At 38.8% G+C, this 23,517-nt stretch overlaps 2 protein-coding genes across 6 annotated transcripts; both read left to right on the top strand.

Annotated features, from left to right (window-relative positions):
• The first annotated feature begins 8,485 nt into the window (after positions 1-8,485).
• Positions 8,486-11,725, top strand: LOC148070519 (keratin, type I cytoskeletal 18-like). 2 transcript variants are annotated; one of them, XM_087800689.1, is made up of 7 exons: positions 8,486-9,010; positions 10,112-10,194; positions 10,556-10,712; positions 10,788-10,952; positions 11,036-11,161; positions 11,245-11,465; positions 11,547-11,725. In XM_087800689.1, the coding sequence occupies exons 1-7, from the start codon at positions 8,561-8,563 to the stop codon at positions 11,581-11,583; spliced, it is 1,239 nt and encodes a 412-aa protein (XP_087656815.1). In that variant the 5' UTR covers positions 8,486-8,560; the 3' UTR covers positions 11,584-11,725. The 2 variants fall into 2 exon arrangements, with proteins under 2 accessions (XP_087656815.1, XP_087656814.1); XM_087800688.1 differs by having other exon boundaries at positions 11,544-11,725.
• A 1,569-nt stretch (positions 11,726-13,294) lies between these two features.
• Positions 13,295-23,087, top strand: eif4ba (eukaryotic translation initiation factor 4Ba). 4 transcript variants are annotated; one of them, XM_087800560.1, is made up of 15 exons: positions 13,295-13,415; positions 14,914-15,057; positions 15,237-15,442; positions 15,755-15,871; positions 15,945-15,999; positions 16,125-16,268; positions 17,026-17,169; positions 17,253-17,423; positions 18,127-18,382; positions 18,469-18,551; positions 18,713-18,971; positions 19,063-19,097; positions 20,214-20,343; positions 20,987-21,059; positions 22,284-23,087. In XM_087800560.1, exons 1-15 carry the CDS (start codon positions 13,403-13,405, stop codon positions 22,359-22,361), a joined length of 1,908 nt encoding a protein of 635 aa, XP_087656686.1. In that variant the 5' UTR covers positions 13,295-13,402; the 3' UTR covers positions 22,362-23,087. The 4 variants fall into 4 exon arrangements, with proteins under 4 accessions (XP_087656686.1, XP_087656685.1, XP_087656687.1 ...); XM_087800559.1 differs by having other exon boundaries at positions 18,469-18,557; XM_087800561.1 differs by lacking the exon at positions 20,987-21,059 and having other exon boundaries at positions 18,469-18,557.
• Positions 23,088-23,517: the final 430 nt, after the last annotated feature.

The raw sequence follows: 23,517 nt of genomic DNA, 5'->3' as shown, positions 1-23,517 counted from the left end.
GTGCAAGCTGACTCAGATAGTCCGGGTCAACAAGGCCTTCTTCAAATGTCATGGAATCAGGATGTGATGATACATGGGTAACTGGAACAAAACATAGAAGGCAAAGAGGACACAAGATGAGAACAAGGCTCTGTTGCGTTGCCACTACGACAGTAACCATGACGATGAAGAGGTAACATGAAGAGGCCATGGATGCTTCGAAGCCGAACATCCACAAGCAGAATCACAATCTTCAGGTTGAAGAGCGCGACATGTTTATGCTACAGAAAGGGAGTACCTATCGATCAGTGAGATAAGATCATGGCCAAGATACGCATCTGCCAACCACGACACAGATTAGCAACAAAAGTGAGGTACCGCTAGAACATTGATTCCTAACCTGTGGGCCACTGATGGTATTGCAAGTGGGCAGCAAAAATGTTTCCAAAATGGTATCATTTTTCTGTGGGAGGTTGGATGTAATTATCTAAAAATTAAAAGTTTTAAATGTTAAAGCTCGTTAAGTTTAAAAGGATATTGAACATTTTCAACGGCTTTATAAAAGTTTTAATTTTGTTTCGTTGCAATTTGTTATGTGAATGCAATTCTACATTGTTGAAGGATACCTTTTTTTATGAATTATTTGTTTATTAGCCTGTTATAGACAGCCCTTTGCTTGTCATTTCTGATGTGTGGTGTTGATGGACACGATTGATGCAAGTGTGTGTGTTTGTGTGTGTGTGTGTGCACGTGTCTATGCATGTGTGTGGGTGCATCTAATACTAAAGGTGTTGCAACATGTAACAGATGCTGTGTTAGTGACTGTGGCTCTTCCGATATGTTTCTCCTTAATTGATTTCAGTCCTTTATGTTCAATCTTCAATAAAAAAAAAAGAACGCATTATAATGCCTTCATATTTATGGGGTCCGAGGTGAGCCGCAAAGGTTTTTGAGAAAGTGGGCCCTGAGATGGAAAAGGTTGGGGACCGCTGCTCTAAAGATTCTAGCCAATGTAAATGCACTGATGGAAACCATTGCAACATCACTGAGACCAATGAGCCAATGTACAGTACAGGAACAGTGATCATTGAGATGCTTGGACACCAGATTGGCATCACGGAGATGAACAAAGGGTAGTGCCAACCCTGGAGGAGGCACCAGAAACCATGTCCAACCATGAACCAGCTGTTCTCAACTGGATAGGCATATGGGAGAAAGAAGCCCCCATAACCAGTGGCTAATAGATCCAAGAGCTCACCACAACAATCATCCTGAACATAGTGCCTTGACCTTCACATTAGCAGATTTCCAAGAAATGTCCAGGTATAAAGAAATTGACAGCTACAGGCCTGGATACGATCCATGCCTACTGGCTCAAGACTCCATGAACCACTAAGGAAGGGCCGTACAATCCTAATTCCATTTATGTTGTCTTCCTAAAAACAATGTCGAAGATAATTTCTAAAACTTAAACATAAACTTCCCGGAAAATAAAATCAATGCTGCTGTATGATATATTTTGCAGGTGAAACTTCATTAAACACATGCACTTGTATCGTCAAAACAGTATTTCTATGATATCTCTATTATATTTTACATTATCAGAATACATATTTAAACACAGTTCAAGGTCAAGGTAGAGGTGGAACAAAACCTACCATATTATTTTGCTCTAAACTTGAAAATGTTGCTTAAATATAGAGATAATTATAGAAAACATTTTACTTCAGAGTATCACTTAGGAAACACTTTGAGCAACCTCATGTTGACATTAGTCTTCCAGATGGACTTTGTAGTTTACTGCCAATCCTTCAGAGTTATCAGAACCATCAGCAGTAAACCTGGCTTCCTGCTTTTACTTTGTAGTCTGCACTCAAACAACTGGAATGTATTCATGTATGAATGGGGATAAGGTTAGGTTAGGTTAGGTAGAACTTTATTGATCCCTCAGGAGGTCTCCTTCGGGAAATTGTTTTTTTCCAAATTATCCACAGAAAATACAGCAATTTTTCATAAAAAATAATCAAAATAAAATAAGAACAAGAACAAAGAGAAATAAAGAGAAAGATGATACAATCTAAGTCTAAAGATAAAGAACATAGATCAAAGAAAAATAACAAAGACAAAGGATACAAAGACTAACATAGAACAGAACATCATGATACTTCTACTCCACTCCTGCCCCCAAACTCAGAATTGTACAATTTAATAGCCCGAGGAATGAATGAGTCCCAGAGTCTATTTGTTTTGGATGACTGTCACCATCCATGATGGACAGTAGTTTGTTCAATGATCTCCTCTCAGCAACTGTCACCAGTGAGTCCAGCTTCATTTCAACCACAGAACCAGCCCTCCTGATCAACCTGTCCAACCTGTTGACCTCCTCTTGCACACATTTCCACCCCAACACACCACAGCATAGAACAGGACACTGGCCACCACAGACTGGTAGAACATGCAGAGGAGCTTCTTGCAGATGTTAAATGATCGGAGCCTCCTCAGAAAGTACAGTCTACTCTGAACTTTCTTATATACATAGTCTGTGTTGCAGGACCAGTTTACTGTCCAGCCACACACCGAGGTACTTATAGATATCAACTATCTCCACCTCGTCGCCTCTGATGGACACTGGACGTGGCTTTGTACTGGACCTCCCGAAGTCCAAGACCAGCTCCTTGGTCTTTGAGGTGTTCAGCTTCAAGTGATTCCTCTCACTCCAGTCCACAAAGTCACATGTTAGACTCCTATAGGTGAAGAGATTAAATTAAAGAACAGATACTTGTGAAATCTGGTCGTAAAGTTCGATTTGACAAATACTCCCTCTAGAGAAAAAATGGATGAACTGTATACTGAGTTCAACAACAATATGACAGCAGACTCCATTACACACAGAGGGAGAGGAAGATTGTTCCAAAGCTTAGGAGCAACAGCCTGGAAGGATTTCTCAGTAGATTCTGATCCACAGACCTCAGAGCCCGAGCTGGGGTGTAAGGCTGGATCAGATCACTGATTTAAGGAGGAGTCTGACCATGAATAGATCTGAAAGTAAGAATCAGAATTTTAACATGGATCCTGAAAGAAAGTGGCAGCCAGTGAAGAGTTTCAAGGATCGGAGAAATGTGAGTTCTTCTACTAGAGTCAGAATTCTTGCTGCAGAGTTTTGTATTAACTGCAGGCGAGACAGCTCCTTCTTGTTTAGACATAAAAATAAACTATTACAATAGTCTAAATGAGAAGACACAAACGCATGGATTACAAACTCCAGATCGTGTTGTGTCATCATTTTCCTAAATTAAGAGATTTTTCTCTGTTGAAGGAAATAGTTTCTGGTCAGTTTTCTGCAGTGTTATAATAACAATTATAATAACAAGTAATAACCATATTCAAGACATTTCCATATTCTATCATTGCAGGTGATTTGTTCTTGTATTTATCTTCAAAATGATTTAATGTATTTTTTGCTGTAATATCATTCTTTCTTTATGAATTATCTTTTTTATTAGGATTAGATTTGCATTATATTTTTCATAGTAATTCTTTGGGTTTTTCATATAAATATATGCATGTAAATCAGAGTAATACTGCCAAACACAGCACTAATATCCAGCTGTTTGCTTTCTAAAAAAAATGTATTATTATTATTATTAAATTGAATGTATGGGATGTTTACAATGATAATGACCAGGCGTGGTTGTGAAAATTGTTCTTGGATTTTTTTAAACTGGGGGGGATTTACTAACAGATGACAGGTTTCTATACATTTTAAAATCACGCCTTTTAGACAAATGCTCCACCCTAAGAGAGCAGGTGGCGCTGTTTCCCAAAGAACACAACAACGCTGGACGAGTCTGAATCTCAAACCAATGAATTTAATTCATACCAGATGTCTGAAACACACAGCTTCTCAGAAACGTGTTTTGATGCGCCTCCTGCTGTTTTTTTTCACTGATTCATAAATGAAACCTAGTATTGTTTCCATCTAAAATGTTCCTGGACAGTAAAGACTTTTCCGAACAGTGTTACTTGTTTAGGATTTAAACATACCTTTCTATTTTAACTCAATAAAAAAAATATAAAGTGCCAATATGTTTGTTCCTTTTCATTGTAGTTTCAAGTTCAAGTTCAAGTTCTTTTATTTGTCAAATATCCTGGTTTGTCGTAATAAAATTTAAAACTATAAAATATTAGATTCTATAACCCACCCGATTCGCCTTGTGTTATAACAATATCAACTGTTTCTCTTGTTTGAACTTACTCTCTTTGTTTCCCCAATAATTACCTTACCATACATGATAATCAGGTTTGATAAGTTACATGGACACATATTACTTTTATTAAACTTGGTCCAATTATGACCATTAGACATGCCCAGTGTGAATCTTTGCAAATATCAAAAGCAACACTTTTGATATCTGGCTATAAAAGTCTAGCTGCATTAATTCTGAAAAAAGTTTTTTTTTTTTGCTATAAGGTTCCTTTATTTTTGAGCATTAGTATGCACAAAAAAATTACTTGTTTATTTTATTTATTTGCTATTATTTTTTTAAATGAAAGGTTTATATCAGCCTTCACTACATAGCAGTTTCCTGCGATCCTTAAAAATATTCCTTCTGTAGCAATAGGGTAATAAGCAAAGGTACAATGAATGATTTTCTGTATTTCAATTTAAAAAAAATACTTTTTTTCCTTTTTCACATGGACATTGACTCGATGTTCAGAATATGTTGACACATTTAGCAGTTCACAGAGGCGTCAGTCATTTGTGAGTTCACCTTAAAAAATTAAATGAATAAAAACTGTCATCTAACCTGCCACTTAGATCTTACTGTCTTTCATCCATCTATTTCCTCATTCTTTCTTGCCTTCTTTTACTCCACTTCTAAATCTTATTTGTACTTTTCATCAAGTATATTGAACAGAGCAGCCAAAAGAAATAAAGGAAAGGCCACATGACGTAAATAGAGACTCCATATTATGGGAAAGTATCCTTAACATCCTTAAAAGTTTCCTTAAAAGCTTTCAATTGTTAAAAGGTTTTAGTTAACAAAGATTCCTGCAGGTGGCGGTAAAGGTATGTTTTGAAATGGTTTTCGCTTTTTAATTATAAGTCTAAGTTCCAAGGTGTGTAATAGTAGTTTACTATATGTGTATTCGTCTAATATTATGTTTAAGTTTGGAATTAAGGGAAGAATATTCAAGCTTCAGGTCGGATTTAAATGATTTGAAATATATATATGAATCTTTGTATTTATTATTAAACTGACATGCCACTTATAAGTGTTAATATTCTGCAGGTTAATAATAATTAACTAGTATATGTTTGTAATAATTATAGATATTTTTAATAAATGTTGCTGCATGTAAAATTGGTATTTTCACAGATGTGTGGTAAGTAAGAGGTGTTCAGTATATACTGTAGCCATAACACCAAACAATTAAAACATAGAAACGTAGCGTCACCCCTTTGGTGGTATATATTTAAAAAAGAGTTACAAGCCCATATATTCACTTGGATGTTCTATCAGTATAAAGTGAAATGTCATTAATAATAATGTTGTGCAAATGGATGTTTTTTTTGGTTGAGTAAAATCCTTGGACTGTTATTATACTTTTATTGTTTATTATAACGATTCTCTAAAAGTACTCTCTGGCAGGATGCAGATATTTTGGACCGTAACAGAACTCCAAAAGTACTCAACTCAAATTTGACAGATTTTTTGTGGGCTAAGATGGAATTCTATGTATGCTGAACACTCCAGGCATTTAAAACAAAACAAGTCATTCTTTGTTTCAAACTTGAAGATGTGTCCAGGGGGGTAGAAGACTGGAAGCATCATTTTCTCCTGAATCAATGGTCATATCTTTGGTTTCTACAGTGAGTCACTTGGATGTTGAGACTTACAACCAATCACAGCAGAGTGGGTGTGGTTATGGAAAACAATAGTTTATATCTTCACTGGAGATCTGAGGTGGGTGATGAGCATCGGTCTTATCGTGAGGAAGGCTCAGAAGCGGATATACTTCCTGCATCAGTTGAGAAAATTCCACTTCCCACAGTCGATACTGGTGCAGTTTAACACTGCCATTGTGGAGTCCATCACCACCTCTCCCATCACTGTGTGGTACTCCGCTGCAACAGTTACAGACCAGAACAGAATGCTCCAAAGTATCCGGGAATTTTAAGTCAAGCTACAGAAAAGTCCACAAAATTGAATGTACAACATTATTTTTGTCATATTTGATTTCATATTTGGTGGCATGAAATGTAAATAATAACTGTAACAACTCTTTAAGCTGAATTCCGTTTCAAACTGATTGTTGCTAACTGCTCCAGGGTCGTTCAGATTTCAAGAAGGCCTTCTTTCAAGTAATCTCAGCAATAGCCATAACAGTCCTTCAGCTCATCGTTTGTTCTGGGTACCTTTTGTGTGTTGTAGGTCATTGTGCTGGTGAACAACGAAAATGACTTAGTCAGCTTACTGACACTGGGTTGCTTACATTTCATTTATAATCATCAGATTTCATGATAACATTCAGTACAGAACCACTCTTATTTCTCTTTTATTAAAAAGGTAAAGGAAAGGTTAGTTTTTTGTGTTATTTTTTTCTTTTTGCGTTTAGTGTTCTTTTTTTATTTCATTTTTTTCTCCATTGTTTCATTTTTATGTAGGTTTACCAGGCCAGTCACTAAAGAGGAAACCATAGGTCAGATCCAGGTCCACATGGATAACAAAAAATACATCCCAAATGTTAACACAGAAAACTGATTTTAAAGTCAAGTTATCTTTTTCATTCATCATGATAAAATGTTTGGGATTCCACTTGTATCACCTTATCAAAGGTCTGTAAACAATCTGAAAGTTTGACTTAGATAACGAATCTGGGAAAAGAAATGTAGGACGACTTTTCAAATGTTTAATCGCTCTCAGACCCTAGAAAGTGTTTTAATCTCTCATTTATATTCAAGAAATCACACAGCAGAACAATGTTTGTGATTTTTTATAATTGGACTAAAATCAAATATTATTCTATATGTAGAGTTCGGTGTTGGTTAGTGGGGGTGAAAATCTTAAAGGGCAAGGAGTGGATTTTCTTTCTGATTCATTAACATCAGGACAGAAAGGACTGTTGTATTTTTATCTTCACAAACAAGTGACTGACATCGTCAACATCTATCAGCATGGCTCCTCGCACCAGGTAAAAGAAGAGATCCTGAGTTAATCAGTGTTTTTTTCCCCACTTTTTAGGTTGTCAGCTAGTGTTTTAATAAGTCAGTTACAAACATGTCATGAGGTATGAGTCACTCTTATGCCACTTCCTTTTCTGTATCTGCCCAGTTGTGTCATGAGACCGGTCACAGATGAACTGTATAGGTTTTATTTTTAACACAAATGGACTGACATTTGAGAAACATAACATAAAAGTGAAATGTTATATGAGATCTTGGTAATTTGGTCCATGACCTCCAGGAATTTGTGGAAGTTTAAAAAGATTCTTTGAAATTATATCTGATATCAAGTTTCCATTGTCTTTAAAATCTAATCTTTTGAACTTTTTAGTTCAGTGGGGTAAATTAAAACTATCCTGGTTGGTAAATGATCTCAGAATCTTCTTCTATTATTCTAGTTATAAAGTCACTGTTGAAGCATCGTCTCAGGTCTCCATTGATATTGATGTATTGTCTTGCACAGGCATTGAGTGTTGTCAGGTTTCCATGTAAACACTGCAGGTTCTGGGTCACTTCTCAGCATATTCTGGTTTGTGGAAAAAACTTTGTTTATCAATGTTTATCAGTTGCTACGCTGTTTTCGGTGTTTCCTGTTTTCGACTGCAGTCAAATCAAATCCAAATCTGAACTTTGCGTAATAATTTGTACATTTAAAAAAGGCAATTGAAATTCATCCAAAGTTCTTAACATTATAGAATAAAAAACCTTTGATTAGTTAAGAAAGACATTCAAGTAGTAAGATGAACTCAAAGCTGCCATTTAAGTTTCCATGTGATCAGAATCATGTGACTGTAATTTTCCATTAGTTGCATCAATCTAATCCAAACGCTTGATTCACATTTTTCTCCACCCTCAGATTTTAAGTAAAAAAAGCGAGCAGAGATATCGTATATTTGAACAGTAATATGTTAGGAATGGTTGATCCAGCACAGAGCACACATGAAGCCTTTTATGGGCAAACCAAAAGAATTTGTATCATGTTGTTTACAAGATTCCAAAAGTTGTTGATTTTCTTTTTCAGAACCAACTTTTATTCTAGTATTTGACTTCAACATTGATTAAACGACATTGGTTCATGTGTGTATTGACAAGACATTATATGTAAAATTGGTGACAAAACTGTAGTTTCATATAGTGTGACATAGAGTGTGGTAAAGGAGGAGGGGGGGGACAGGAAAGAAAGTTTGGGGCGATGCACAAGTGGGACGGGTCTAAGTTGCCAGCCAGTAATTGAGAGAGAAGCAGGCGGAGTATAAGTTCCCCACTTCCCTCTGTGTTCGTCTCTTTTTCAAGCCAGCCAGCACTGAGCCTGAACATCTCCATTCTCTCTCCACCGACTCTTTCAACTTCAAGATGAACTACAGGAGGACCAACGTTGAGCATCAGACACCTTCTTACCAACTCTCCATGAACCGCTCTGTACCACGGGCATCTGCCAGCATTTATGGTGGTGCTGGAGGACAGGGAACCCGCATCTCTATGTCTTCAGCCTCCTCGCTCCGATCCGGTGCTCCTCTGAGCTCCTCGTCTGCCTACAAGGTGAGCAGTGGAATGGGTGGTGGTAACGCTGGTTTTGGTGCATCCGCGTCCAGCTCAGGGAGTTCTGGCTCCATCATGGGCAACGAGAAGGGAGCCATGCAAAATCTCAACGACCGTCTGGCTAACTACCTGGACACAGTCAGAACCCTGGAGCAGGCCAACAAGAACCTGGAGATGAAGATCATGGAAGCCATGGAGAAGGGAGGTCCAGACATGAGGGACTACAAGAAGTATAATCCCATCATTGAAGACCTCAGAACACAGGTGATATAATATATCAAATAATGTCATTGATGAACTTGTAAAACCGAATCAGTGCTGTCATGTGATCCCATATACTCAAACAATACACATATCTCTTCAATCTTCTCGGTTATCTTTCTCTTCCTCGGATAACAATGTGAGGCGTTAGATTGCTTTTTATGAGTTATCACATTTCTAAAACGAGAATGAAGGGTGTGGTTGTCGCTAAAACATGACCCTCCCCCCTTTGTACTCCCCCATTCACTATAAAAACTTCTCAGCGCTTCCTCTGATGATTCATCCACACGAGGTACTAGAACTTTTCTTCTAGTGCCTCTAGATGGGGCACTAAAAGAATTGAGTGGAAATTTTTCTATTCTTCATTCTTTTTCTCCACAGTCCACTTTGCATTCTGTTGCTGTCTCCTCAACTTGAAACAGATGTGTGGCTGTGACTCACACACACACACACACACACACACACACAGGACCACATTTGCCTCCTGAATGTGCGACCACAGATGTGAGTGGGTGAACGGCTGGTTCAACAATCGGCTCCGGTCCGTAGAGTCGAATGTCACATTCCTCAGCTGCAGTTTACGCTGCTTAAATGATTTATGGATGGAGGCAGACACACGCTGACACATTCACACACAATCATTTTCCCCTAGTTCTTCAAATCTTTACTCACTTAGTGAGTCCAAGTCAAAGACAGGAAGAGCGCATAAAAATGTGAAGTGATTCATTCAAACCGGAGAAGAATCTTTCCGAGGATGTTAAATGAAACCAGACCGTGATCTGGCACAGCGGAACATCTCTGCTTCCTGTTCTTGGGTTTGTGGTTCCTCTCTGTCAGTGAATCTGCAGAAAGGGCCAATCGAATGTTGGTCTGAATCTGTAATCAGACTCCTCTGCTGCTCGTGTTATGTAACAAAAGGTTTTTAATCACATGTTTAATCTCCTGGGTCCGGTAAACAGTATCAACCAACAGTTGGTCTTGGTTCAGACTAAACTGTGAATCATCCCAGCTATAATCTTTTTCTTTACGCTTTAAGAAAAGTGTTACTTTTTTCTACCCTTTTATTTGTTGAATTAAATAAAAAAATGTTTTTTTCCTTTTCAGATCTTTGACAAGATCCAGGAAAATGCCCGTTTTGTGCTCCAGATCGACAATGCACGCTTGGCGGCTGATGACTTCAAAGTCAAGTAAGTCTGCTTTTATTGTCACTGCTTAACTTATTTCAACCAAAGAAGGACCAGACATATGTGAGAGTATAATATTTTTGCTGGATTCCGGACTCCATTGTTCTGGTGGTTGTTTCTAACTTGCACAGAAAAACTATTTTTACTGCCTTTTGTTTGGATCACCACATTAAACTAGTGGCTATGAAAAAAAGTACTTGTTTTTTATTTAGTTTTCTTCTTTCTTCACACGTATGTTGATTAGGAAATTTCCTGTATTTTGTTTTGAATAGTATTGTCACTGTGGTGTCAATAAAGCTGCGCAATGGTCAATGCAAGAAAAACAATGAATGCTTGTATCTAAACGGTATCTATGCTGTTTCAGGTTTGATAACGAACAGGCCATCCGTCAGTCTGTGGAGGCAGACATCGGTGGACTCAAGAGAGTCATCGATGAAACTAACATGAGCAGGATCAACATCGAGAACGAGATCGAAGCAGTCCAGGAAGAGCTGGTGTTCATCAGGAAGAATCACGAAAATGTAAGAGAAAAACAAATCTGCTCACAGTTTTTATTGGTCTTTTGTTGACAAGCTTTCGTTTGACAAACCCGGCAGGAGGTGATGGAGCTGAGAAATCAGGCCTCTCAGTCGGGGGTGCAAGTAGACGTCGATGCTCCTAAAGGTCAAGACCTGTCACAGGTCATGGCAGATGTGAGAGGCAACTACGAGAAGATCGCTTTGAAGAATGCAGAGGAACTGAAACGGTGGCATGAAAGTCAGGTAAATGCTCAGATTGCAACTTGCCAAACACCAAGATCTGCTGGAAATTTCTCACAAAAAATCTTGCATCGATTTATTTTCAGACGGCGGATGTGCAGGCGAAGGTGTCACAGAACACAGAGGCTCTCCAGGGAGCACAGGTAGAGAAGGGTGATTTAAGCAGGCAGATACAGACACTGGAGATTGAACTTGCATCGCAACAGAGCCTGGTGAGCATGTCTTCCTTGACTCACAATTTCGAGTATTCATCTCCCACCTAAACAACTCCTTCCTGTGTCCGCTCCATCATCAGAAAGCGTCTTTGGAGGACACGCTTCACAACACAGAATTCCGAAACAACATGGAGATGGAGAAGTACAACGCAATCATCATGAGACTGGAGGAAGAGCTCACAAACCTGCGCGCAAACATACAGCGACAGACACAAGATTACGAGGCGCTGCTTAACTTGAAGGTCAAATTGGAAGCAGAAATCAACACCTACAAGATCCTGCTGGACGGCGGAGACTCAAAGTACGAAGAAAAAAATAATCAAATATATACATAACAATAATATCAACTATGGTTAATATTTTGTACTTGTGTTACAAGTAGGTTCGACGCTGCAGTGGACGAGCTGGACTCACTGTAATTGACGACAAAGACACAAGACCAGCCGAACTGAGGAGAAAAACCCACAACTATTCAGACTGGAAACTCCCTGCTTTAATCAGCTTAAGCTGTTGCGGATGCGAGAGAGAAAAGGAGACAATAAAACGATTGAAAAACTTAAAGTGTTGGGCTTCTTTTTATGGTTTTCACTGCATTTATCACAGCAAAAGTATTAAACATGTTTTGCATTATAAGACAAATTTATAAAACATATTTTTAAGGGTTAGTTCAACCTCGTGTTTACGAAGAATTTAGAAATAATCTTTGCCTTTTTGGATTTACAGCGCTGTCCGGGCAGCAGTGAATATCCAACTGCTTTTCTGTGAATGTCCTCAAGGCCAGACATGAGAAAATGTTGAGAAAAATATATAAAAAATATGAGATATAATATATTTACCTTTCTAAATATGTAAAAAATATATAGCTATTGCTGTACATTTCTTTTAAAAAGGCCACCTTCACAAACATTAGTGCTAGGGTGTGATCATGTTATCTGCATTTGCAGGCAAACTGCACCCAAAGCTGACTTCTGTTCATTGGTAGATGTTGGCATTATTATTCTATTTCATTTTCATAGTAAATAATCAACATTTTGATAATAAATAATCATTCATGCTGAATTATCAACATGGCATTTTGCTTATCTTGATTTTTCTTTTTTACCAGAAAAAGTTAGAATTACTCACTTAAAAAGTGCCATGTGTTCTTTTTCATGGCAAAACTCATGGATTTTAGGGGAGGGGGGGCTTCTTCCAACTTTTGAAAAACATACGTGACTTTATATCACATTTCAGGATGATTAGTTGATGGAGAGTATACTAGACTAGTAATTCCCAGCCTTAGGGTAAGGCAAGTAGGCTGACAAATAATTTCCAAAATAGTATGAGGGTGGGGTTGGAACTTTATTTTAATTGCTAGACCAATATTTAATCTCCCATTTAAAAAAAAGTCATAAAATGACGATATTTTATTGCCTCAGTATTCATTGGGTCAGATTTTTTAACATTTTCTAGATTAAATAGTGGATCCTGAGATGGAAAAGGTTTGGAACCGCTGCCTTGTGTGTGGCTCTGGAATTAGCTGCAATTTGTAAAATAATAGTAATTATTATAATAATAAAAAAAACTTCATGTAACATTTAAAATCAGTGTCCAACAAGAAAAACAGTTAGACAAAATAGATCATTTTAAATCGAAGAATAGAATGAATAAATATAAAAAGAAACAATATATAGATTCAGGTGAATGAGTTGCTGTGTTTTAAATATAACACATTTAAAAAACATTATTATGGTGACCGATAGTGGTTTGTTTTAATGTGATTCATAGAGTATCCTTAAGTAATAAAGGTGAGAGATAATCATCAAAGCAACATTTCCCTTGAAAGTTCTCCATCCTCCAGAGTTCATATTTGACCGCTGGACGTCCGGAGAACAAAAAATAACGTTTCTTATCAAACAGCCATTACAAAAAGGATGCGCCAACCAAAGTGACTCAATTCAAACACTTAATCAAACAGAATAAACTTTTTAAAGAGACAATCGGCTTCCAAACATACCCAGATATATGTATGTGTAAGTATTTTAATATTTACATTTTATTTACTTTATTCACGAGTGACATCAACCTTATAAAAGGGACACATTTTGTTTGTCTTGTCAAGCTTTACCGTTATTATTTATTATTGTTATTGGCCAGTAAACAAGGGAGGAGACTCGCGCTCGTCCACTTTGATGCGCGCCCCCGATAATAAACCTCTGACGCCTTCATCCGGGAACTACTACGAACTCGTTCTCCAACATGGCGGCGTCAGGTGAGGTTTATGAATGCGATCGGTTGGGTGTTTATTTTCAATGCTTATTACGTTATAATGCATTTGCGGTCGAATTACCGACCGTGGCACACGTTGTCCGATGAACTCGGGTCGATGTCTCCTTTTAACGCGGCGGTTTAGGGCCTTGTTGATGTATGTTTTAGTCGCTTCGAATGGACGAGCCAACCAGCTCAGCCTAGCTTATATTCTTCTGAAGCTAACTAGACTTTCATATTGGGGATGTTAATAAACGTGTTGTTAAAATGGAGTAGTGTGTGAAGAGTTATTCGCGGGGGTGAGTTGGACGAAGTGTTGTGCTAAACCGAGGCTAAAAGAGCGCCGGAGGTTTTCGGGGCCGAACATTCCCGGGGACCCTCCCCACGTGTACAGTGGAACTCCGTGGCATCTTGTTTCTAGACCTAAAATAATCTTATTTAACGCTGTATTGGTAGCGCCCGAAACGTATTTAAAGTTTCACTACATAGTTAGTTCTTCTCGCTGGTGTTGCGGGGAAAAAGGAAATGACGAAGATGGCGCACTTAGACCGGGTGCTGACGGGCGAGCTAGGCCCTGAGCTAGCTGTAGCTAACAGCGGTGCATCTCGTCAGCACTTCTGTGCTGAGTAAGCTACATTAGCATGAGGACAAACAAGGGATTTAACGTGGAACGTGTTTAGTGTTTTTTTTGTTTTTGCAGCAAGTATTTGTATGTTTTGCGCCAAACGAATGCATCTGATCCACGGCACATTTATTGTTATAAGAGCCTTAGATCGATTGTGTGTTTGGATCCACCCCACCTTCACATATTACCATTTTAGAGACGCAGTTGTTCTACGCCATGTGTTCTGGGGGGGAAAGGTGATGCTCTCCAAATGTCCTTTTAAAAAAATGTTTACATTTAAGCATTAAGCTATATTTTAGCGGTGTCCACATCGCAGTAGTACCAACACCTGACTCGTGTTGATGGATAACTCTGCAGGGAACTAGGGAACTGCACCACTGCAATTGCAGATTGTTGGGGGGAAAAAAATGATAGTTCATCCAAAAACAAATTTGACTCGTTTTCTACTGACCATCATGTCTACTAAGGGGTTGTAGAATTTCGGCAGTCATTTTTGACTATTTTTAGGGTGCATGTTCTTATGATAGTTGCGTACAGGGCTGACCTTTATTCGACCAAAAAGACATCCATATACTGCTCGTCCATGTTATCCCTCTTGAATTGAAACCCAGACATGAGAAACTGTTCCAAAAATATTAAATAAGTCTATAGTTTATGCCCCCCCCCCCCCAGTGTCTCGCAGTAAGTGTTCAGGTACTTGGTTTGTTTATAAACGTATTGGGTATTTTTGCCTCTAGTATGGACCCACCCTATTTATCATGACAAACGACTCAATTACTTTACTTTATTGGTTGGTCATCGTCCACAGAATGTGGCTGCAAAAATTTCAAGTTTCTGTTTCTGCTCCATGTATTAACATTACACTTTTTCATTGTAGCTAAGAAGAAGAATAAGAAGGGTAAGACCCTCACTCTGACTGATTTCCTGGCTGAGGACAGTAGTGGCAATAACCCTGCTCCAAGCTACCCGACAAAGACTTCTTCAAGCTGGGCTGATGAGACGGATGATCTGGATGGAGATGGTAAGTGATGGGTTAATGACCAAATGAATGTTTTATTTATTGTTATTTTACCATTTTTTTTATAAGGCATTATAAATTAATTACTAAAAGGAAATTTTGTATTTACAATGAATTTCAAATATGGTAAGAGTATGTTTTTCAACATTTCCAGTCTTATTAATTTGTATGTCCCTTGGCAGTGTCCACTAGCTGGCACACAGAAGAGGATAACTTTCGAGCACCAGCCATCGACAGATCCATCCTGCCCACAGCTCCCCGTTCAGCCCGAGAGCCTAATATTGACAGATCCAAGCTGCCCCGCAGCCCACCATACACAGCATTTCTGGGCAACCTCCCGTATGATGTCTCAGAGGAATCCATCAAAGACTTCTTTCATGGCTTGGCGGTAAGTGTGACCAGTTTACCCAAATTGCATGTTGCACGCTACAATTTGTTATATTGTTCATACAAAAGGAATTTGATTGAAGCTATCACTGAATGAACCCTATTTTGTTCGTTAACATCTGAAACTGACAACTCGAAACTTGTTTTATAAACTTGTTTGGGTTGGAACTTTGTAACATCTACAACTACTTGGCTTTCTTGTTCAGCTAGTTTTTCAGGCAGTTTTGGCCAGGGAGGATTATTTTGATTCCTTGTTTCATGTTGGCTTTGAACCCTAAACTATTTACTAAACTATTAAATGTGTCATTTTCAGATCAGTGCTGTGCGCCTGCCTCGCGAGCCCAATAACCCAGAGAGGCTGAAGGGCTTTGGATATGCAGAATTTGATGATGTTGAATCCTTCCTGAGTGCGTTGAGCCTCAGCGACGAGGTGAGTAGATGCAATTATTTCCCGTAGATAAAGACTTTTACTCAGTTTGCACTTATCTCCACTCTATAAATAGAACCTTGGTAACAGAAGGATCCGTGTTGACATTGCTGACCAGTCCAACGATAAAGGTAAATAAAAAACAATGTAGTCAGTTCCTTCAACTCGCATGAGCTGTTTGAAGTATTTTGTATTGCAACATGATTATAAAGCTTCTTGTTGACTAATAAAAAAAATGCTCATTATCCTTTACTAGAGAGGGATAATGGACCTATGGGTGGCCGAGACAGAGGTGGCCGAATGGAGAACATGGGTCCAGACAAGACAGACAGTGACTGGAGAGCACGGCCAAGTGCAGACGATGATGGTCCACCAAAAAGAGATGATGCCTTCGGAGAACGTATGTTTTGATGCATTTTGGTAACTTACTTACTGGTTTAATTAAGCCCATTGCCACTTAATCAACTCTACTCTGACTTCAGCCATATTTTCCTCGTATTTAATAGTAATGACAGCAATGATGGCTCATTTGTTTCCTATGGGTTTCTGCTTGCTAATCTTCCATAAAAGGCTGATTTGTGCACTTAAGCCCTACATCTTATATTGAGTTGTAAGTTTTTGGACTGTTTGCCCAATTTTAATCAAATCTGTGGTCAACATGTTTAAAGATGTTTCAGTCTTTTCCATTAAAACCAGCTACATTTGTCATGGAGAGTCACTGCTAAAACTTCAGTTAAAGCAACTAAATAATCTTAAAATGAAAATATTATAAGTATAATATTATAAGTATAATATATATATAAGTCTGTTGCCTGAAATGTGTGTAAATCATACATTTTTACAAATGTTGCCTTTCGGTCAACGTCTATCATTAAAAGCTATTGCTCTTCCCATTATACTCATTATTTTGAGCTTTTGCACTTTAACAGGGTTTAAGCTTTTTTGCATAATGACAACAGTGTTTTTATTTAGATAAGAAATGTTTAATTGTAATTCACTATCTTTTTCTCGGCTCTAGATCAGGTCATGTGACCATTAATGTCGGCGTGAAATATGAAGGCGATCCCTATCAAATTATTAAACTAAACTAAATGTATTTTAGATTTGTCACTATAACATTTCTTATCTAGTTCAACTTTTTTTTTTAAATCCTGCAGGATCACGAGACCGCTTCGGAGAGTCGGATCGCTTTAGAGATGGACCTCGACGAGACAATGATCGCTTTGGAGGAGGAGGTGGAGGAGGAGACCGATTCCGTGATCGTTATGATGACCGAGACCGCAGAGACTTCGATAGAGGGGGTGAGTAGATGTTTCAATGTTTTTGAATAGTCCTTGAGTCATTAGGAAAAATAAATTCTAATGCACCTTCCCCTTTTGTTTAGGATTTGACTCTCGTGGTGGAAGTCGTCGTGCCTTCGGCAGTGGCTTCCGCCGTGATTATGATGATGCTCCTCCTCGAGGTAGCAGCGATCGCTATGGGGGTGGAGGGGGAGATAGGGATCGTTTTGCTGAGCGCGATGACCGGTTTGAAAGGCGTGGTGGTGATGATAAAGGTGAGTAAACATGTTTTGTGAATAATGCCTTAATAATTTTGGAGTCATCTAAAAGATTCCCTTTAAGATTTAGCAAGTGCATTCCTCTCAAAAGTAGCTCTGGCTTGTAAGAGATGAATAGATTTACAGGGTTTTTATTTTGCCCAGTCAGAAGTGAGGAGCCCAAGTCGAAAGGATTTATTGGTGAAACTGGCCAAGTTCAAACCCCTTCAGCCTGTAAACATGATACTAGCGGCATACTTCTAAGCAATTGAATCATTTGCCAGAGATTTGTGGTGATATTGGTTTTGTATTTGAGATGTTAAACATTTTGTAGTCCTCTTTATGTTTTAACGGACAAATTCATAGCTGCCGGATGCTTCTTGATCTGTTGCGCTTAGCAATGACATTTAAAATGGGAATTTATTGTTTTGCATGCACTTCAAACAACACCAATGTCTTGAATAGAAACTTGTTCATTTGAGATGATGGAATATTTATCATGCTGATTGGTGGAGAACACTGGGAATAGTTCACACCGTCTTTCTGTTTTTCATGTGTATGAACTTTTTTATTGTGGGCCTCTATGTATAGTCTTATGACATTGCATCAACCATGCAGAGATCTTCAAAGAGCTTTCATTCTCTTAATGGCACAATGTTGTTAACATTGCTGAGGTTGTACCTTGACTTGTTTCTATCTCAATTTCCTGTTCACATTTTAGGTCCTATGCAGAGACCTAAGTTGAACTTAAAGCCCCGTAGCATTCCCAAGGATGATGAGACCAGTGGGGGTAATTCTCCTGCGGCACCACCACCTGCCAGCAACAGGTCTGCATCCATCTTTGGAGCTGCTAAACCTGTTGACACAGCAGCCAGAGAGAGAGAAGTGGAGGAGAGGTTGAAGAAGGAGGAGGAGAGGTTGCAGAGGCAGATCGAGGAAGACAAAGGTCGAGGACCCGACAGGAAGATGCGTGACGGGTTAGGATTTTTTTTTTTTTCATAGTACCATCAAAAATATTTACCAAGACTTTCTATAAAAGGTATGTTCTTTTTCGTATCTATAGGGACCCAAGCTGGCGAAATGAAGAAAATCGTTCCGAGCGTTCACGCGTCATAAATGAGCCTTCGAACCTAGGAGGTTCATCTGGTAGGGGTACACTATTTTCAAGCATTCAAATAATACTTTTTATTTAGCTTGTAGACATTAGTTATTTACTGTTGGATTATTGTACAACAAAGTCAGACAATACAATGTTTTTTTTGGGGGTAAATCTAATGACAACGAATTTAATGCATTTTGCTCATTAGCATTAAGGTCCCGAGATGCCGATCGCGCTGTGGACAATGAGGAGTTTAGTGGAAAAGAAGAGGAACCCTCATCCCCAGTTTCTTCCCCTCGACCACCACCAACCAACAGCTCCTCTAAGGAGCCGTTGAAGTTGGTGATGCCTGCTCCTCCTCCCAAGGAGAACGCATGGGCCAGGAGAAGTGCAACCAGCACAGGCTCAAATGAGGCAGATGGACTGTCTCCAGTGTACTCTAGTGGATCAACCCCTCCCAAGTTGAGGTAAGCACCAACGGCAGTTGTGTCATCTCAAACGAGCATGAAGTGTTCAATAGTTAAAAATTTATTTTCTCTTCTGTTTATTTCCTTCCAGCTCAAGTTCTACAGAAGAAAGAGGGTCTGGAAAGGGTAAGACTGGTCATAGATTTTGTGGAAAACATTGAATGGCATTTTGATCAAAAACGAAACGCTTGACTCATGGCGACTCTGAGATCACATCTGGGGAAAAAAGATTTAGTCTCCCATCCACGAGTAAAAAGAGCCTGTCCTTCAAAGCTATTATCTTACTCCTAATACTAGGTGATTGCACATGTCTAACTTGAAAATTGTATACTTTTCCGCTTGATATGTTTGGATTAACATGTTGGCACGGTGATTTTATTTAAGATATGAAGATGGCAAGCATAGAATAGCAATGACCAATTTAAAGTAAAAAAAAAAAACGAACGTGTCCAATGCTTAAATTTAACAAATTCTCAACCCCTAACGTCAGCATAGTAACAATCATGCCACACATGTTAAGTTATTGCGGAAAAATGTAGTAATTTGCGAAAAGTTAGACTCATTCTCTCATACTCGAACTAAGAAAGCTTCCTTAGCTTGGCCCATCCCCAATTGTGGCATGATGTAAATTGGTGAAAACAAACTTACTAGAAGTAAATGTCAAACTAAAGTTGCAGACTTGTCTGGGTATCAATGCTGTCCTCAGCCTGACATAAAGTAGTACATGGTACATGACGTTTATCCAAAGGTTATTGTAGAGAATGTTTGTTTGCCTATTTAAACATTGGTTATCTGTGTCCGCTCTCAAATGCAAAATCTGGAATTTGGTCCGTTTCCAAAATCGCGGACTGTTGTGTCGATGACAGGCCAAATTGTACATAAGTGTATCGGCTTCAGCAGAGATTTGGCAACGTGTGGACAAGGCATCAATAATAAAAGTCGCGTGGCTCACTGTTCAAGGTTGTCCAAGGTTGATGACTTGTCTGGTATGTGCTGTGGCATCATTGTCTGCAAAATGCTTTTTTGCTCGTCTGCAATACTTGCGCTGACTTTGATAGTTAAGATTCAAGCTGGGCTTGATTTTTGTTTCATTTTTTGAGTCGGCAACTTGATAAGCGCTTCCTTGATGTTAACTGCCTTTGCTCCCCCTGCCTTTACCAGTGGCTTCTGATGCTACAGTGTTGAGTGTAGTTTGCTGTTTAAAACACATCGTCCACTCAACTATCTGGCTTCTCCTTTAAGATGAGAACAAGGCTGATGGTGTGCGTCGAGAGCGGGGGCCCCCGCGGGCAAGAGGGAGTCCTACAGGCCCTTCTGCAGGGAGGGGCCGAGGTGAGGGTCCCAACAAAGACCGAAGAAAGGAGGCAGACAGGTCAGCCTTAAAGACCAGGAGCTGAACATTTAATTTAATGGGGCGGCCTTAAGGCAGTGCACTCACTTTTCTTACCATCAGGTGATGCACACTTGACTGGCAGCTTTTCTGCTACATGGTACCACAACTGCATAGAGGTGGTGGCTGCGAAGCACACTATTCTCAAATTAATTCTCCTGTAAATAAATTGGTTGTTTCGCCCTCTGTGTGCTTCCTGCTACCTCTATTCTAAAATGAGCCTATAATTTTCCTTTTAATGAGTCACTTTTCAAGTGGCATGAAAGTACTTTAAATTTAATTGGATCATGGACCTCAAAACCTCTAAACTTTTGTCGCTTGTGTTCGGTCCGTCTTTGTCCTGCTCTTCTAAATCAGATTTTTAGAAAGCGGCGGATGCACCCAAATATTTGTGGCACTCATTTGACAGCTGCACCATGTAGCATTAATGCTTGTCCAGTATTACAGGTAAATAATCTGAAGGTATAATGCAGTACACTAGTATTGTGTGATTCAGAATGGCTAAATGTATAAAATGCATCAAATAAGTGATTTTTAGCCCAGTGCATAGACTGCAGCTGTTTTAATTTTGGATGGTGAACCACCTCTAAGGAAAATGTAACTTTAGGGTTCATTCTGATTGTAGAAAGGATATCAGAAGAGACCGAGACTCCAGACCACCACCAGAGCCAAAGAAATGTGGAGAAACCCCAACTCCTGTAAGTCCTTTACTGGGCATTACGATTGAAACATGAATTAACAGAGTGACAAAGTATTCACCTTTTAATCATTGAAGTGATAAAGCTGCCTGAAGCACGGAACTGGATATGTTTTCCTTGATCTCATATTGGTTTGTGTTGCCATTAAAAGGCCCACAGAATGTACATCGATTTTTCTCCTGCTACTTGACAACTGTGATCTGTGTTCAATCCCAGAGTTGAGCCAGTTTTCAACCAGTTGAAACTTGCTAACGCGGGGCGACAAGTCCGTAGGGGCTGGTAGATCAATTGATGTGGACCATTTAAGGTGAACTCTTATGTCGGATGCCTAATACCTCCATGCTCATCTGTGTTTGCCCATGGGCTGGCTGCCACTGACGCTTTATATTTAACAAATGCCGGACCTTAATTGGGGTGTGGAACTCTGGCACCGTTAATTGACTCCTGCAAGCCATTTTCAACCAAAACATTTTTTTTAAATGTTATTCAATACAGTTCTGCGTTTAGTTGGGTAAAACATATGTTGGTGGATGTAAAAGCTCCAGTTTGTTTTGAGAAGTTTTTTTCCCCCTTAAAACTCCATTTGCTTGTCTCTTTGGCATCAAACATTTTAGATTTCTGTGAACTCTTCAATTCAATTGGGTTACTTTTTAACAGCTAATGAAATCATTTATGAATCATTATTCAACTTGACCAAAAATGGTAAATTCTGATACCAGACATTAATAACTGAGCTAAAGATCAACCTGTAAAGTCAACGATATATTAACGGTACTTTTATGTTTTGTTTTTTTGTCCTTCAATGTCCACGGCTGGTCCAGATTGAGCCATACAAGTCTGTCTATCAGCGTCATATGGTACTCTTTAAAATATGGTACTCTGAGTAAACGTTTCTGATGTTCAATGTATATAGGTGTGTGTGTATATATGTGTAGCGTTTACTTGACTCCCTATAAATAAAAAAAGATTGTTCTCATCAGGCAGGTGAGACGTAGACGGTCAGAATTTAGTGATTAGTTATAGTGAACAAGAACCTTTTCCTCAATGTTGTGCTTCCTGTGATGTTGTTTAGTAAATGGAAGATGCAAACATTTTTCTTGTCCACCTCCCCATTGTTTAGGCACGTACAGATTTACATTCTGTGGCCCTTTTTTTAAGAACACAAGAAGTGAGGCAGTGATCTACGTAGTGTTTAACTTCCCTCCCTCTTCCTGTCTTTTTCAGAAGTTCAGCTCAGCCAGTAAGTACGCTGCCTTGCTAATGGACGGAGGGGACGCAGATGAGACCGCTGATGTTGAATAAACAATGGCATGAAGAGGGACGAATTACCAACGCAACAAACGTCGCATAGCTTATAAAAAATATCTTCTTTCAAGGAAGAGGCTCCAGGGGGAACATCATTTCTCTCCCTTATTCAACCCTAAGCTACACTTTCAAGCCTCCCACCCTTCCCTGTGTCACCCCCCCAAGGACTTTCAGGTTCTAAACAATAGTGGCATACTGGACTTGTTTTAAATGGATAATGGAGTCATGGTAACGTGATGAATTAATTGTATCAAATAAATGAAAAGTGGGGATTAATCACATTTGTATATTTGTGGATCCCTGCTAAGGAAGGGTCATGTAGCCGACTAAAACATTTTTTTTTAATTTGTATAAATATTTTTCATTTATTAAAAAAGAACAAAATATCCATTATTGGGGTTTTATTAAGAATCACTAAATCTCTTTTATTAAATTTCTTGATTGAAAAACTAGCCATGAATCTTGTCTTCCAGCGCTAATGGTCATGATTCTGAAACTAACGTCCAGTTAAAAAAAAAACAACCTAGTATCGCTGCATTCTACCACGTGTTTGATCTTGAGCTCATTGTTCTGTTGTAATTGAAGAAGCGGTGTTTCAGCGGTGAATGTCGGACAGAAAGTTGTCCGAGGCAGTCAAGTGCCATTGTTCTTTCCCCAAACATTGTACAGATGTCTATTTCTACACCCTCTGAATGATCTCGATTAAAAGCTCATATGGTCTCATTTCTAGCCGTCTAAAGTATTCCTCAAGTCATCCTGATTAAGTAAAATTGCTTTATTATTTCCTATTAGCTTGTATTTACTTGACATTAGTGGAAAAGCTATCATTAAAATTAGTCATTTAAAAGGGGACAGTGGTTTTAAAAAAAAAAGCCAGAATTATCAAAAAGGCTACTTTTCAACTGTAGTCCCCTGATGTAAAAGGGCAATGCATCATATTGTTTTTGCTATATAATTTATTTTATTTTTTGCACAAACATTGGCACATAGCCTGTGTTGCATATTTCATCGTAGTCTATTCAATTAGAACATGGTTTTATCAAACGTTACCCGATTTGCTACACAATCGTGTTCGCAGCCATCTTGGAAATCCACTCCTGTCTGCGGGCTCGATTTTGATTGGTCGGAAAAACCGCGCCCATTTCGTGTATTG

This window comes from Callionymus lyra, chromosome 10 (assembly GCF_982586985.1).
Source record: "Callionymus lyra chromosome 10, fCalLyr1.hap1.1, whole genome shotgun sequence".
Classification (NCBI taxonomy): Eukaryota; Metazoa; Chordata; class Actinopteri; order Syngnathiformes; family Callionymidae; genus Callionymus; species Callionymus lyra.
This window is presented reverse-complemented; position numbering and strand designations above follow the sequence as displayed.

Bases quoted from the DNA above. Each gene is read 5' to 3' on its own strand.
- LOC148070519 (XM_087800688.1), top strand. From the start codon at position 8,561: ATGAACTACAGGAGGACCAACGTTGAGCATCAGACACCTTCTTACCAA. The intron at 10,195-10,555 runs GTAAGTCTGCTT...ATGCTGTTTCAG, and splicing joins GCTGATGACTTCAAAGTCAA to GTTTGATAACGAACAGGCCA. The intron at 10,953-11,035 runs GTAAATGCTCAG...ATTTATTTTCAG, and splicing joins AACGGTGGCATGAAAGTCAG to ACGGCGGATGTGCAGGCGAA.
- eif4ba (XM_087800559.1), top strand. The intron at 16,000-16,124 runs GTAAATAAAAAA...ATCCTTTACTAG, and splicing joins TGACCAGTCCAACGATAAAG to AGAGGGATAATGGACCTATG. The intron at 18,972-19,062 runs GTAAGCACCAAC...ATTTCCTTCCAG, and splicing joins TCAACCCCTCCCAAGTTGAG to CTCAAGTTCTACAGAAGAAA.